Source organism: Eumetopias jubatus, unplaced genomic scaffold (assembly GCF_037043125.1).
Source record: "Eumetopias jubatus isolate StellerSeaLion01/CBP00866 unplaced genomic scaffold, mEumJub1_p1.0 scaffold_16, whole genome shotgun sequence".
Taxonomy (NCBI): domain Eukaryota; kingdom Metazoa; phylum Chordata; class Mammalia; order Carnivora; family Otariidae; genus Eumetopias; species Eumetopias jubatus.
This window is the reverse complement of record NW_028274822.1, coordinates 93,089,527-93,104,850: the sequence shown is the minus strand read 5'-3', so window position 1 is coordinate 93,104,850 and position 15,324 is coordinate 93,089,527. Positions and strand designations below refer to the sequence as shown.

Genomic DNA, 15,324 nt, shown 5'->3' with positions numbered 1-15,324 from the left:
TGCTCCTGCACCTCTTCCAACATTGAGTCTATCGATAATTTTCTTTGTGTTTAAACAGATCTGTTACTCATGTAAAGGATGTTTTTATTTACTTTCTTACCTGCACCTTCCTTAACCACAAACGTGTAAGTCTCCTTCTGTTAAACATTTCCTCAAATTTCTTTCTGCGATTAAATTTTAAAATCCTTCAATAAAGCAGGTCAAATCTTGGGACGACAAACACTGCTCTGCTAAAGCCCGTAGGACAGAAGCACATCCAGCCTTCCAGCCGCGGGCCGCACGTCCGTGGAATAACGGTACGACAAATTCCAAGGTCACCTCATAACCCAGACCGGCCCTCAGCTTCAAACCAGCATGGTGCGCCCGAGTCCATGTTCACGATGCTTCCCCCGGGCCGCTTCTCCCAGGAAGCCACAAAACCAGCCTCTTCGTAATTCCATGCGTTCTTCAGACCAGTTTACCTTCGCTTACCGACCAAAATGTCAGTGAGCAGTTACCGGGTACACCCCTGAAGGGTTAACTAAGAATTAAAGACAAATTATGTGCCCAACTTTCAGAGTCCTCTGCACTGGAGGAACCTCCTAAGGCATTTTTAATTTCTGCTTAAGGTTACAAATTCTTAGGGCAGATGCCAGCCAATCTTCGGGTAACTGTGATAAAAGGCTCCCGAGAAACAACAAAACCTAGCAAGTGGGGGAGTGCTCACAGGCCGTGCTCCAAACCACCCGGCCGCAGACCTCACAGGCTGCTTGGGGCGAACCGCGCACCACACGGGGCTGCGCACACTTCTCCGGTTGCTGCTGTTGAACCAGACTCAGGCGAGCCTCGCGAGGCGGGAAGACCGACCCTGTGCGCGCAGCCCTCAGAGAGGGAGGGTGCCACCCAGCGTCCGCCTGCCCGCAGTCCTTGGTCCCCGGCCCTCGGGCGCCCCGCACGGCCCACCCCACCCCCCACGCGCCGGGAGGAAGACCGACGGTCAGGAGAAGCACGAGACTCCGCGCACAACCAGCGCAAGGCTCGAGGTCCTTCTAAAGCGCACACGGAATCGTCGCTAACGGTCCGTCCCAAGCCATAGAACAAAAAAAAATTTTTTAATTGAAATCTGTTTTGATCATAACGAAGATATCTGGAACACCCCCCCCCCAGTATTTGAAAGTGTTAAATAAAACCTTTAAAGCACGTAAAACCTTTGGCAGAAATTCCATGTTAAGACATAGTGTCTCAGAACAGACAAGGGGTCATAGTTCGACACCTTCAAGAGAAGCACAAAGCCTCCGAGACTCTGAAATCCCAGATTACTCTGCCAAGCGCATCTTTTCTCATGTTGAAATCTGGATAAAAGCAACGTCGATCTGCAGCGTCCGTAGGAGCGATGTTACAACAACCCCCTCAGAGTACACACTCCTTCCCGCCATCCTTTATTGTGCAGACATTTCTGTTTTCCTAAATACAGAACAGGGCACATCCGTGTATCCAGAGAGTCCAGTGAAACGTTAGACGTTGTTCAGTGTCGAGTCGTGCAGTCGGCTCTCCTGGAGACAAAAGGAAACCAGGCCGTGTAGGAGGCCCTGGAGGGAGGCGGACATTTAGGGTCGGACCCTGACTGCGCTGATAGTTGGGTTTAAATCCCAGCTTTTCCTCCAACTATCCACGTGACCTGGGATAAATCGCTTAGAACCGTAGCAGCTTTCGATTTGTTCAAATAAGGGAATCAGAAAGACAATCTTAATTGCTTAACATTATTTCAAAATTTCCAAGACTGTAACCACCCCACTTCTCTTTTCTGACAAAATCCATTTGGTGACTCCACCCTGTCCCTGGCCTGGCGAACCCGCTGCTGGGCTCTGCATCCCCGACAGGTGCGGCCACCCGCAGCCACCCCTGTGCGGGATGCCATGTTGTGCCCACTGCGTTGTGTGTTACCTCCCTCACGACTAAGTGGGTCCTCTCCCCCCCGCGTCCCCCCTCCCCCGTTGGCCGGCCCGCCCCCACCTGCCCTGCAGCGCCCCGCGCCCCTTAGCCAAGCTGACTCACCTCTGCAGTTGTATTTACTCGAATTAAGGAAGTACACCTTAAAGAGAAAACTAACAATACAGTTCCTGCCCAAGCACCAAAAAGATCATCCTGAGCCCCGGAAGCCTCTGCACCCCGCACCCCCATCTCACCCCTGCTCCCAGGCTTAAAACTGAGCACAGCCACCAGCAGGGGTGTTGAGCAAAACACAGAACAGAGGAAAAGCCACAGGAGGAAGGGAAGGGGGGCCGACAGCCAAGCCTGGGAGGGCTGGACAGACAGGAGGACACGGAGAGCTACCTCCCTGCCTTGGACCCTAAGTGCGCTGTGACACAGACAGACACACAGACAGGATGACTTCTCGAAAGATCCCTCCAATCGCGGTCCGCCGTGCCGTGCTGACAAATACATGCAAACGCTTCAATTTCCGATCCTCTCTCAATGATGTCATCGCAGGTCCTCGTGCCGAGACGGAATCTCACCAGCTTGCCGGCTCTGCAGGTCCGTCCCGGGAGCCGTGGGGGGGGCGGGGGGCAAACTCTGCACATGGTCACCCACCCGGCCCACAGGTTGCATGCTGCAGCGTCGCAAGCATGTTGCTGGCTGGGGTCAGGTGCGGCCAGTCTGCACGGGACAGATGACAGTGGAAGAGACAAGACAGACAGCAGGCCGGCGGGAAGGACGCAGAGCGGCGTGGTGGCATCCAGCGGGGGCTGAGTCGGTGCCACCACCTGCCCAGGAAGAGCCGGTGAGTCCGCAGACTCTGCTGCTCAGCCCCCGGTCTCTCCTGCTCCGCTTGCATGTTGCCCTGAGGCCCTAACCACGTGCATGCTCAGTGAGTGAGAAACGTCTCACAAACGCCATTTGCTCCTCTGGGTGCGGGCAGGCCTGGTGGCAGGTGGGACCTGGTGAGGGCTGGCCTGCCGGGGCCAAGGGAGCCCCACCCATCACCCGCGGGGTTGGCTGTCCCTGGGCCAGGAAGCAGACGGCTGGCTGCACGCACTGCTGGGGCCGCCGGGCAGCAGGGGCGCGGCGGGGAGGCCGGCCGGGGGCAGCCTGCCGGGAGCCGCGGCGGCGGCGGCGGCGGCGGCGGCGGCGGCGTTCTGCACCGGAGGCCCCGGGGACGGGCCGTACTGCTGCTGGCTTTGCCTCCGTCCGGTGAGCTGAGTGGCCTGAGGGGCAGGAGAATCTTCTCCTGCCACCACGAGAAACCAAACCCAAACTCTCCACGTTTCAGGGCATAACAGAGACTGACCAGCAGACACTGAGGGATCTCACTGCTCCCCAAACTGGATCACATTCCCCCGGGGCCCCGACGGGTGAGGGATGAACACCACGTGGTCCGTCCACACAACCCGGTATCACTCCCTTAAAGGACGGGAGTCCTGACACCTGCCCCGCGACGGCCGGCGTGAGCACACGTGGCGAAGGAAATAAGCCAGCGCAGGACAGACCCTGCGGGATCCCACTCTCGCGAGGTCCGCGGAGCCCTCAAACTCACAGAGAGCAGGGCTGGGGGCCGGCGCTGGGGCCCGGCGCTGGGGAGGGCGGGGCGGCGGCGCTTCGCAGGGGCAGGGCTCCAGCGCGGCACGGCGGAAGGCTCTGCAGCCGGGCGGTGGGGCCGGCGGCACGGTCGTGCGGGTGCCTCGAAGCCAGCGAGCCGCGCACTTAAACACGGGAGGAACAATACCTGAGTTATTTTGTGTTAAGACACGATCGCCGAGTAGGCACAGCCGTCGTGTCTATTCTAAAAGTTCCCCAAGTGGCGGATTTAGGAGCTTTGATTTTACCCTGGCGGCAACAACAAAGGGCAGAGTCTAGGACCTACGGGGTGCCAACCTCTGCCTGCGGCCCGCGGCCCCCGACCTGCCGCGGGTCGGGGGTCACCACCCCGGGAGGGGGCGCCCCCGGAGCGGGCCGGCGCGGAGGGAACGACCGCGCGCCGCCCCCTCGCCCGCGGCCCCAGCCCCGCCGGGGACAAGCGGCCGTCGCTCACCGCCGGGCGGGCCACGGGGGCGGAGAGCCGACCCGACCGGGGCCGCAGGGCCGACCCGACCGGGGCCGCAGGGCCCAGTGCGCAGGCGCGGCGCGGGCCAATCGCACGTCCCGCGGGAAAGGACGGGGCCTGCGCGGCTCACAGCCAGCGCCTGCGCACTCCGCCGGCGTCCGCGCGTCTGGCTTCCCGCGTCCGTGGGGCCCTCCGGGCCGGGGCAGTGCCCGTGCCCCCGCCGGTTGCCCCCATCGGCACCGTCTGCCACACGGAGCACGCACGTCGTGAACGTGGGTGGGGGGCGGTCACGCAGCAGGACACAGACGCCCAGTGAGAGGAGGCGGCGGCCGCGCAGAGAGAAGAGGGCCCAGTGCCCACCGCGGACGGGGGACGGGGGTCAGGAAGCGCCCGGCAGGCTCTTACGCTGGGATCGGAAGCCCCGAAGCGTGGGTGCTGCTCCCCGGCCGGGGGAGTGGTCTGGCGCGGCCGTGGACCCCGCCTGCGCTGCAGACGGCGAGGCCCCCGGTCCCCAGGATGGGAGCCGCGCTGCACCCCATCGGGACCCCCCCCCCCGCCTCCCCTGTACTTCGCCCCTTCGGAAGGGCCCCCTCTGGCCCTTTTGTGCTTTGCTCACCGCTACAGCTCCGGGTCCTAGGCAGTTACTGCGTGTAGTACTCAACAGTCACCATGCCAACAAACCAGTAATTCTTCCTTTAAGATAAAGGGAAGAGTCAAGTGTTGACCGTTTTTTAAAAAAGGCCTACCACCAGCGATCAAGTTGGCACGTGGTACGTGTGTTTCAACAAATGCTCACCGAACAGAGAAAACAAGCGCCCTGCAGCTGGGGAGAGAGGTACTGCCCTCTTAGGAGGCCGGGGTCACGCATTAGGGCAGTATCCATGAGCCAGCGCACACTTTGCTGTGTAGGCCGGGCCTCAGAGAAGAGTACTTTGCGACCGGAGAGCAGAAGGGTATGCCGGGCACCAGTGAGTCGTAGCTCCAGGGAAGCTGGAAGCTGCTCCCATAAAGGCTCCTGGGCAGGGCCAGCACATGATGAAAACGCTATTGTTATAGAGCCTTAGTACTTAATGTACTTGGCAAACTGCTTAAATTAAAAGGGCATGCCAAACAGTACAAAGTAAACACCCCTTTATCCGTGAGCAACCCGCCCAGAGGCAGACACACGCTTCCAGGACATTCTACGCACATCCAGGCATACATGTAGCTCCATTCTGATAGCATCCCACACGATTCTGCACCTTCCTACTTACTGAACCTTAGCGCGATCTTTCCATTCCAGACTATATGGCTCTACCTTGTTCTTAATAGCTACGCTCTAGGGGCATCTCAGTCGGTGAAGCATCTGCCTTCAGCTCAAGTCATGGTCACCTGGCTCAAGTCACGGGAACGAGCCCCACGTGGGGCTCCCTGTTCAGCGGGAAGACTGCTTCTCCCTCTGCCCTTCCCCACTGCTCCTTCTGTCTCCCTCAAATGAATAAATAAAAAATCTTTTAAAAAAGTAGCTGAGCTCTATTTCACTGAATGTACATACCCTAATTATCCATTAAGGTGAGACCTTTGGAAGATTATTTTAGGGTATGGACGATGCGGGCCAAGGACAGAGAAGGGAAGAACCACTGCCCAGACCTACAGCAGAAGTCCCCCTCTTCTCTCCCCAAACCACAGCCCCTAATCTGGAGCGCGGAAAGCACCCTGGCCGAGGCTGACACGGGATCTGAGCAGCAGAGATGAGGTTGCTTAACACACCTAAGTGAGACCTCGAAAGCTGGTTGCAGGCAAGTGGCCTGCGCAAGCCCACTGGGCGTGTTTTATGTTACACGGAGTCATGCTAGAGGTGGTGGCAAATGGACCCCTGGGCTCAGAGGTGCTTCCCACTGCAGCCAGACAGCAGAATCACTGCACTTAGCGACCCCACCCCACCTTGAATGCACACACACAAACACAGCCTGGGGCCAGATGAGCCCACCCTCGGCCTCCTGGCTACATACCGTTGGCAAAGGCATGCTCATACAGTCACGGTGACAGAAGGGTTCGGAAAACACACAATCTTCTCCATTGAGAATAATCACGATGAGATAATCTACCAAGTGCAGAGGCTATGAGCTTTGCAAATGTCACAGCCGCCTTGGGAGAAGGACACACAGGAGGAAGCCAGGGCCCCGAGGAGCGGAGTCACTGGCCCCGTCACATGGTAGGCAGGTACCAGAGTGCAGAGCCACACCACCCACGGAGCACCCCATCCTCTCCACACCAAGCACCCGGCAGGCACTTGGCAAAGGGTCATAAGTGAGGTGCCCCATGACGCCCCCAGCCAGGTCTGTGCATGCAGGTGATGCACACGAGAGCCTGCAGGCTTGGCTCCGAGGTGGGGCGGGGGGACATGAAATGGGAGCCCGAGGCTACAGGCCCATGTGGTTCCTGGGCGTGCATTTCTGCAGTGGAAGATAAAAAATAACCACAGATTACTTGGGGTGCTTCTTAGCATTGTATGAAGTTGCGCATTTTTAATTAAGAAGTAGGTATTTTTTTGTTATCAGCAACTTTTTTTTTTTTTTTTTAAGGTTTTGAGAGTAAGCAAGCAAGGAAGTGAGCAGGGGATGAGCACAGGGAGAGGGAGAGAGAATCTCCACTAGGCTCCGTGCTGAGTGCAGAGCCCAACGCGGGGCTGGATCCCAGGACCCTCAGAGTTCATGGTATGAGCCGAAACCAAGAGTCGCACGTTCAACCGACTGAGCCACCTAGGCGCCCCCAGCAACTTTTTTTTTTTTTTAACAAAAGGAAAAGTAATCTAAAAGCAAAAGAGATGATAAATAAAAGTAACATGTGCAGGCCGCCTGCTTAGAGCAGTGCTGGGTGGAGCGCGTGCGGAGCTGCACCCGGCCCTCCACCAGACGGGGTGCCTGTGGGCCGCAGGTCACACGAGGACAGAGTGGCGGCGGCGGCGTACCAGGTGCTCCTCCACACGTGTCTCTGGAGCACGAAGGCCAACTCCTCAGGGAGAGAGCAGCTTTCCCTGAGAACCACCCAGCATGCTCCACTCCTTCTATGGCGTGGGGGTCCCTGCCTCAACCCTGCGTGTTTTCCCTTTGTGTTTTCTTCACACAAATCAAAGAAACACAACTAGCATCTTACTTTAACTTGAATACCAGTTTTCTATGAAAGCAAAAACAAGAAAGCATAGAAAAAGGTCATTTTATTATACCTTTTGTTTGGCGGGATATCAGTGCCCTTTTTAAAACCCTACTGTTCAAGTACAAATGGGTATGTTTACAAAGTATTTACAATTTCAGTCTTCTTCCTTTATATTTTAAACGCAACAGCTGTGTGGTTACACAGGGAACAGAAAGCGGTGAGGCCTGCACACAGGCGAGCCCCGCCTCGGGAGGCACCACGCGGGAACAGGCGCAGGCCCGGCTTCCGGGAAAACAGCCTGGCCTTAGAGCCGGCGGCTGTCAGTGCAGAAGGACGGCTCGGACAGCGTTCCGGCGGCGGGCGTGACTTCCGGGCGTGGCGCGCTGTCCTGGCCAGAACGCCAGTCCTCGGGCAATGCAGGAGTCCGCAGACAGAACCACCCCCGCACTTGTACTGAGCTCAGAAACGTGGACAGTGTACCCTTGACAACAGAAGACCGAGAAAACCACGCACGGGAGGAGGATGTTTCCTGGAGCAACTACTGAAGCTGGTGAGGCCGCTGGCGCGACTAAGTAGGACGAAAGGCAACCGTCTGCTCTGCGTTCTGCGTCAGGAGCCAGCGAGGGACGCGCCCTCGCCCACGAGGGACTCTCACTGGTGCACTAAGGAAGGTAGGGGCCCCACGGCCCCAGCTCAGTTCTGAGAGATGCTCTGCACTCTCCCGCTGTTCCGTCCGGGCAGCCCCGAGCAGGGTGCGCCACACAGCAGGCGTGGCCGGGGCCTCTTCCTCCCCGAGCCACTTGCCGGCGCCTCAGGAAGAGCAAGGGGCAGATGAACTGGGCGCACAAATCCCAAGAAGCTGAAACACACTGTAGCTCGGCACGTCTGGGGTAAGAGAGCAGGAGCCCCCTGCACGCTGTGTCCTCTCCCGGTAGCTCTGGCCACGCCAGAACCAGCCAGTGTGGGTGCAAGAACACAGACCACAGGACTGCTTCCCTGTATTCAAGTGAACTAAAACGTTCAGTCCCTTCCACGTTTTCAACACTTGATTTTTACTTTTCTCCAAATTTCTCACCCAGAGCTCAATAATGGGCTGCCTAGCTGCTTCGGTAAATGCCGCCATGTTCCTGTCCACACAAATCGATGGGAAAGCAAAACTACGGTCCACGTTCCTTCGTGTCACTTCAAGTGGTACATGAGGAAGGACGGAGAAAATGAAGAGTGAGAATCTCTCAGAATGCCCACACAGACCCGACACGACCTGATTTTCTGGGCCCAGTAACAGAACAGAGCCACAGAGCCAGAGCAGAGGGGTCAGCCGGCACGTGCACTGGCCTGGGCGAAAGCGTCCAGGAAAACAGACATCATCGGCCAACCAAGCCCACCGCAAACACTTCTACTAGCTTGCCGTAGTAAAAAAATAAAACAGAAGCAAACACGGGGCCTCCTCTTTGTCCCTCAACCACACCCCCAAATACTGCACAGAAGGTTCTCCGCTTTACCCGGAACCACGAGGGAGTGCGTCTGCTCCCATGCAAGACCCCAGCATCGCGAGAAACAAAAGTCTGGCATTACCAGCCCACGATGAAGGGCTCACGACACCCGTTTCTGTACGTGACACCTGCGCTCGGTCCACGGGGCTTCTCTACCGTCAGCAGATCCCACCTGGGCTGGGCAGGAGTGCGAGGGGGCGGGGACAGGCACCCTCCGACCCCCTCACACAGCAGTGACCTCTGCCGCGTAACGACACCTGCACAGCAGTCTGGGCCTGCTTCAGTGTGCTACGTTCGAACGTGAGCTTCATCTGCAAGGTGGGAGAGTATCCTGGATGTGCTGGGGTGGACAACCCGCACACCAAGGGGAGGGCCCGGGGGCAGCCCCACTGGCTGCTCTTTGGAATGAAAACTCAATTGGGGAATGGTAACCCTTCACCAGAGCCGGGAGCAGGTCATCAATGTGCCTGGAAATCCCACTTAGGAGGGAAAGAAGAAACCACGCTGGCTTCCTCGGACCTGAGATGCTCTCCCTCAGCCGGCCTCTCTCCTCTCCAAGGACCAGAACGAGTGTTCAGTTAGGGATACGGAACCGAGCAGAGGCGGACGCTGTCCAAGACCACGTTTTAGCTTCAGGAAGTCTACTTTATGACTCGCTGCACACTCCACGTGGCCATGTGCAGAACACTGCACACAAACACAGAGTCCACATGGCTTTCAAGACCCAGCACTACCGCTCTGCAGGAGAGACGGAAAGCTGAAGCTGCCACCAGCACTTCCTCCCCGGTCACCTGATATGGAAACGGGGGCACATAATGCGGCTTGCCACCCCCGCGGTGTTGGAGGCAGGGTGATAAAATGATGACACGCTACTTTGTTTCCACTGTAACTTCCCCAGTGCTGAACAAACGACACTGTGCCACGGTTCCACAATAGATAAACTCTACCCGCTCCTGGCTAGGTGGTGGAGAGCACGGTGGCCCTGAGGCCGCCCCGCTGCTGCGACTAGGGGCACGGAGGCTTGGTGGGCGTCTTCAGCCTGACAGCAGGGACCCTCATCTGGAGCTTGGGCTGCTGGCTGGGGCTGTCAGAGCTGGCCGGCACCTGGGCGGGGTTGGGAACGCCGGGGCTCTGCAGCTGGCTCGCTGCGGTCGGCACCACCTGCTGCGGCATGAGCTTCTGTTGCACCACCTGCGCCGTCGCCGTCACCGTGGGGATCATCTGCACCTGCTGCCCGGCCGCCGTTGCCTGGGTCAGGGTCACAGTCTGCGGGGAAGCCTGGGCCAGAACAGTTAGAAAACACAGATCTAGTGACACAGCCAATTAAACGTTCCTGGGGATGGGGAGGGGGTTTTAGGAACCTTGTCAGCACAAATGCTTTTGTGAAATGTGAGAACTTCGTGAGGCATCACAGTATGACCTCTGGTTCCTGACCACACGGAAGAAGGAAAGAGCCCCTGAACGAAATCACTGTTGTTTTCGGGAAAAGGCTGACAGCTGGGGCCTGGTGGCGGCATTCAGCTTTTAGTGCTATTTGGTTCCCTGACATCTACACGCCATGTGATTTCGAATAAAACAGTGTTTTGTTAAAGCGCTGCTTTACACGGCCACACTTTGCAGCAATAAATACAAAGGCAGGAGCCTGCCAGTTCAGTGACAATGGTCACTGCTGTCCCCAGTAGTACTGACACTTCCAGGACCAAGGTCGCTGCCAGCAGACTGTGTTTTCTGTGTTTCCCTAAAACTAAGGTACGGGCTTCAGCTTGGAGGACGCATCTGAAATTGCTGGCTGAAGGAATGATCCCATAGATGGACGGGCTCCCTTCGTACACATGACACTGAGTTTGAACTGGCTCCTCAGTTTGTGTCCTGCTAGCCTAAGGATTAAGTGTTGTCCCCCAAATTAATCTTTTCTGAATTATCAACATCAAAAGTGATTCTCTGATAGTTGACATTCTACTTTCTCCGAGTGAAAACCAAGAACTCCCCTAACGGGAAACGTGAAGGTTACTGCAAAGTCCGTGTGAGACTCCCCGGGGGGCTGTATGTCTGCAGGTCCTACCTGCTGCGAAGCAGAGGCGACCTGCTGGATGCTGGGCACGGGTGTCTGCTGTTGGACAACTTGAGGGAGTTTGGCAACCTTTGACAAAACAAAACAAAAAAAGCCAAATGTAGAATTCAAACGAATGTGTGCACAAGAAGATTCTTCCCCCTCTTTCCTTCTCAGTTCTTAATGCAAAAGCAAAAACAGATCGGGGGCCAGATGCCACCCAAGAGTGATTCTCCGTTTGCTGGCCGGGAGCCACCCATCCCACCTCCTGCAGAGTAACGCCCGCCTTCCTGTTCTGCAGGCAGCTGGGACTAGCAAGTTACCTGTTCTCACCCCTCAGTCACAGTGTTTTTACCAAGAACCATTCCAAGTTTCTGTAAGAGAACTAAACCAAGGACAGAGTGCTCACGAGAGTCCCTTCTTCAAGTCTGGGCGCTGCTCCGGGAGGGATGAGATGAGGTGCCCGATATTTTAAAGTAGTTATCATACCATCTTGCTATATTTTCCTCAATTGTGGCTGAGCTCTCATTCCTGATAAACTTTCCACCCTGCCTGCCTTTTGCAAACACGTCATCCCATGCGTACGTGTCTGCCTCGGTGCAGGGAGACAATTCGGGCCACTTGCATCCACCCTGTCGGGGTGTCGGTTCTGCAGGAGAACAGGCTCCTGAGGAGGCAGCTGCTGGGGGCCGGGACACCCTCGCCTGGGTGTCTAACTGGTAGAACGGGGATGAAAGTGAGTGTGTCCAGGACAATTGTAGAGGAAAGCCGAAACGACGCAACATGCTTGTAAACGACCGGCTCCAAGTCAGTGTGAGTTCTCACCGTAAAACCTGAGATCACCGGAGAGCACTTCCTAGTTCACCGTAACTAAAGTCAGAGTTGTAAACAGGTATCTGCTAAGACAGAGAGAGCCTGAGTGCTCTCAGCCCTGGCAGGAAAGCAAGACTCGCTGAGCTGCAGCAGGCCCCCCCTGCACACAGCAGGCCAGCAGCACCGCCACCTGTGGAGAACTCCCAGTTCCAAAGCTAAGCAGAGGTGGGAACCCAGAGCGAGGAGCCGAGGCGCGATGGCAGCTTTCACCCCGAGAGCGCGAGATGCTCAGGGTCACACAGGGTGCAGCAGACGAGAGGCCAAGTTCAAACCCACTGTCAGCGAGGAGCTAGAGCAGGGCCGCCCGCTGGCCCTGCAGCTGTGTCCATCACCCGGAGGGTCTGGCCCAAGGGAGGCCTCAGTCAGGGAGGACAGCACCACTGCCCTCGAGCTGGAGAAGTTCGGGTGCACACAGGTGCGGGCTGAGGCACCCGAGAGGTCACACAGCTTTGGGGACCTGTCCAGAGGCGGCCAGGACTGAGAGTCTGCAACGGGGCTAGCCATCAGCTGCAGCTGTGAACCTGGGGTCATCGGCCCAGAGACAGACAAAGGGCTCGACACCGGGGGAGACAAAAACCACCATAAAAAAGAACAAAATCTTCCAGCAAACTAGGTGAAGAAGGGAATTTTCTTTTTACTCTACTGAAGGATGACTTCAAAAATCAGACCTTGCAAAACGATCACATTAACAGCGATACAGCTAAGCTTTCATATGTACCACCCGCCAGGGAGGCTGTGGGCCTCGCCAGCACAGCAAAGCAGGAAGAAACGGGCAGGGGAAGAGGAAGACGCTGGCCACCACTCGGCGCAGGCCACCTGCCTGGGGACAAAGGAAGCACCAGAGGCCATAGACGAACTGTCCAAAGAACGGGGCTCGACCAAGGCAGCCCGGACTCAAAAGTCAAGGTGCAAAGAGAAAGGCACAGATGGAAAACAGAAACTCAGAAACACATGATTACAGAAGCATCAGAAAACACTAATTACTTAGGAACAAATCCAATCCAAGTGATAAGACCTTCCTGGAAAAAATTCAGAAAACCTAGTTAAAGGGCATTGAAGGGGCCAGGCAGCAGAAGACGCATCGTGTGGGTGAAGTCTGTAGTCAAGACAGTAAAGACATCGCTTTCCCCTCAGCGTCCTCTAGAGTGAATGCAGCTCCACACCCCCGCTACAAGCACGCGCGCACACGATCGTAAGAGTCCCAACAGTTCTGCTCGTGCTGTGTGAACTTAACACACTGACTTGAAACTAACAGGGAAGTGAGGAGCACCACAGACAGCAGGATGTTCCCGACAGGAGGCAGGGTCTGCTCCCCAGGAGCCGAGGCTCACTGCACGGCCAGAGGGACGGACACACACGATTTACGCCAGTGTCGCACTATGGATCAGAAGGAAAGTGGTGCTGAAAACAACAGGATCTTCGAATGGGAAAATTAAACTGAATTCCCAGTTTTATATTGTCTGGAAAAGCCCATTCCAGGAAGGTCAGAAACCTCAGTGTAAAAGAAAAAATACAAGGTTTCAGAAGATACCACGGAAAAGTAACATCACGACCTCTGGGAAGAATCTCTTAAGACACACAAGGCGGGGCGCCTGGGTGGCTCAGTCGTTAAGCGTCTGCCTTCGGCTCAGGTCGTGATCCCAGGGTCCCAGGATCGAGCCCCACATCAGGCTCCCTGCTCAGCGGAAAGCCTGCTTCTCCCTCTCCCTCTGCCTGCATCTCCCCCTGCTTGTACTCTGTTTCTTGCTCTCTCTCTCTTTCTGTCAATAAATAAATAAAATCTTAAAAAAAAAAAAAAGATACACAAGGTGCTGTTCAGAAACAGAAAAACTGATAAATTCCAACGCGTTAAAACTAAGAACTGTTCCTGCAAAGACACCAGACAGTTAAATGCGAAGATGAGCCACGAACAGGTTGGACACCTGAAGGCTCACAGCAGAAAGGGAACAGTGCCGGGTTGACAGGTAGCCGGCACTCGGCAGAAGGGGGGCCCTTGTTAACAGAGTCACGAACGGCAGAGACGCAGGAGCAGAGCGAGGTTGAGCAGAGGCTTGCGGGGCTGGGACTGCTGCAGAAGCCTGACAGACGTGCACACACCCACAGCGCGGCTTCCCAACCCCAGGCAGCCACATGCGGCGCCCACACACAGAAGCCGTCACACTGCTGCTGAGCTCGGTCCCCCGCTGCTCCCTCCACCCTCCGTAAGCAGCCACAGGCCAGGAGCAGCCCCTTCGGCCATCGGCAGCAGAGCAATGGAGAGTGCTGACTCACTGACTCTGGGAGGAACCCCTCGAGATGTGAAGAACCACCCCCGGAGCGTGACCTCGGCATGGCACCCAAGCCACACTCCCTGACCCCAGAGGCGGCAAAGTCAGCGAGCAGCGTCAGGGGGCCTGAGGAGCAGAGGAGGGCCCCTGACACTCTGTAACAGGTTGCTGGTTTCCTTATTCTCTGGACCCTGTACGTTGACCACTCACTTTCCTGGGCACCTGTTGTCCTGTGAGCCACCTTGTGCTCACTCATGCTCACCTGGATCTGGGTCTGCACCTGCTGGGTCCCAGCCAGTTTCTGGGCCTGGGAGATGGGTGTGGTAAGGAACTGGGTTTTAAGGGCTGGCTGGGTGGCATAGGTGACCTTCTGTGGTTGGCCCTGAGCAGCAATCTGCTGTGCGGTGATCTGAATGAAGGAAGAGAGACCGCCCCACGTTAGAGCCAGGCGAGGCTGTGTCCTCTCCTCAGAACATCAGGGCCTCCCCGTGGGCCCCCGGTGCCCCAACAGCCACAGCACGACCACCCCACGCCCCCAGCACTGCCTGCCTTCCGCCCAGTCCTGCAGCTGCCCGGCCGGCACGCCCAGCCTCCTCTGTCCAGAAGTCCCCTCAGAGACCAGGCCGGAGTTTGTCTTTACATCCTCTGTGTGCTCATCATGTGAGTAAACTTGACCGCGACAAAAAACACATGCACATACGCTTTTTCCTGAATCTAATTTGAAGGTTTGAGAACATACTCTAAAATATTTAGCACACGGGCGCCTGGGTGGCTCAGTCGTTAAGCGTCTCCCTTCGGCTCAGGTCATGGTCCCGGGGTCCTGGGATCGAGCCCCACATTGGGCTCCCTGCTCAGCGGGAAGCCTGCTTCTCCCTCTCCCACTCCCCCTGCTTGTGTTCCCTCTCTCCCTACCTCTTTGTCAAATAAGTAAGATCTTAAAAAAATAACAAAAAAAATAAAGTATTTAGCACAAGGAATAACAAAGCTATATGCACGATCTTTGCCTGATTAATTTCTAAGTTTTCTCTGCCAGAACAATGTGAATCCTGCTCAGAAGACCGTGCACACACACAGTCTGTGGTTTACAAAGCCTCGGCTGCACACAAACATTTCTCCAATGTCTCAGAACTTTTCTTTCAACTCATGAGAACATCAGACCAAGGCTACAACCACCTCTCGCTCAGCGGCCAGCCCAGCCTACTCGGTTACCCAGGCCCAACTGCGGGGGCCCTGGTCCTCCCGCCATCAGTGCCTCCAGCGGGGCCCAGGCCTGAGCAGCTCGGCCCAGGGATGGCGGGAGCGGACTGGGGAGGTGACTGAGTGGCGCCCCTCCCGGAACTGTCCAGCAGCGGGCAGCAGACAGCGCCTGGAGGCAGGTGTGCTCTCTCCCCTCAGAGCAGACAACCCTGCTTCCAGGCCCCGGCTCTCCCCAGATGGCAGAGGAGGCTGTCGAAGGGCACGCACCCGGCACGGTGGGCTGCTGCC

General features: G+C 56.8%; 1 protein-coding gene across 9 annotated transcripts in view; it reads right to left on the bottom strand.

Moving 5' to 3' along the window:
• Window positions 1–7,200: 7,200 nt before the first annotated feature.
• EP400 (E1A binding protein p400) overlaps window positions 7,201–15,324 on the bottom strand; it is a 98,163-nt gene continuing 90,039 nt past the window's right edge. For all 9 annotated transcript variants that reach the window (XM_028095830.2, XM_088019548.1, XM_028095832.2 and 6 more), the window contains 3 exons: window positions 14,102–14,248; window positions 10,712–10,789; window positions 7,201–9,927 (listed from right to left, as the gene is read on the bottom strand). In XM_028095830.2, coding sequence (XP_027951631.2) covers window positions 9,655–9,927; window positions 10,712–10,789; window positions 14,102–14,248 — 498 coding nt within the window. In that variant the 3' untranslated portion in view covers window positions 7,201–9,654. The remainder of the gene's footprint in view (window positions 9,928–10,711; window positions 10,790–14,101; window positions 14,249–15,324) is intronic.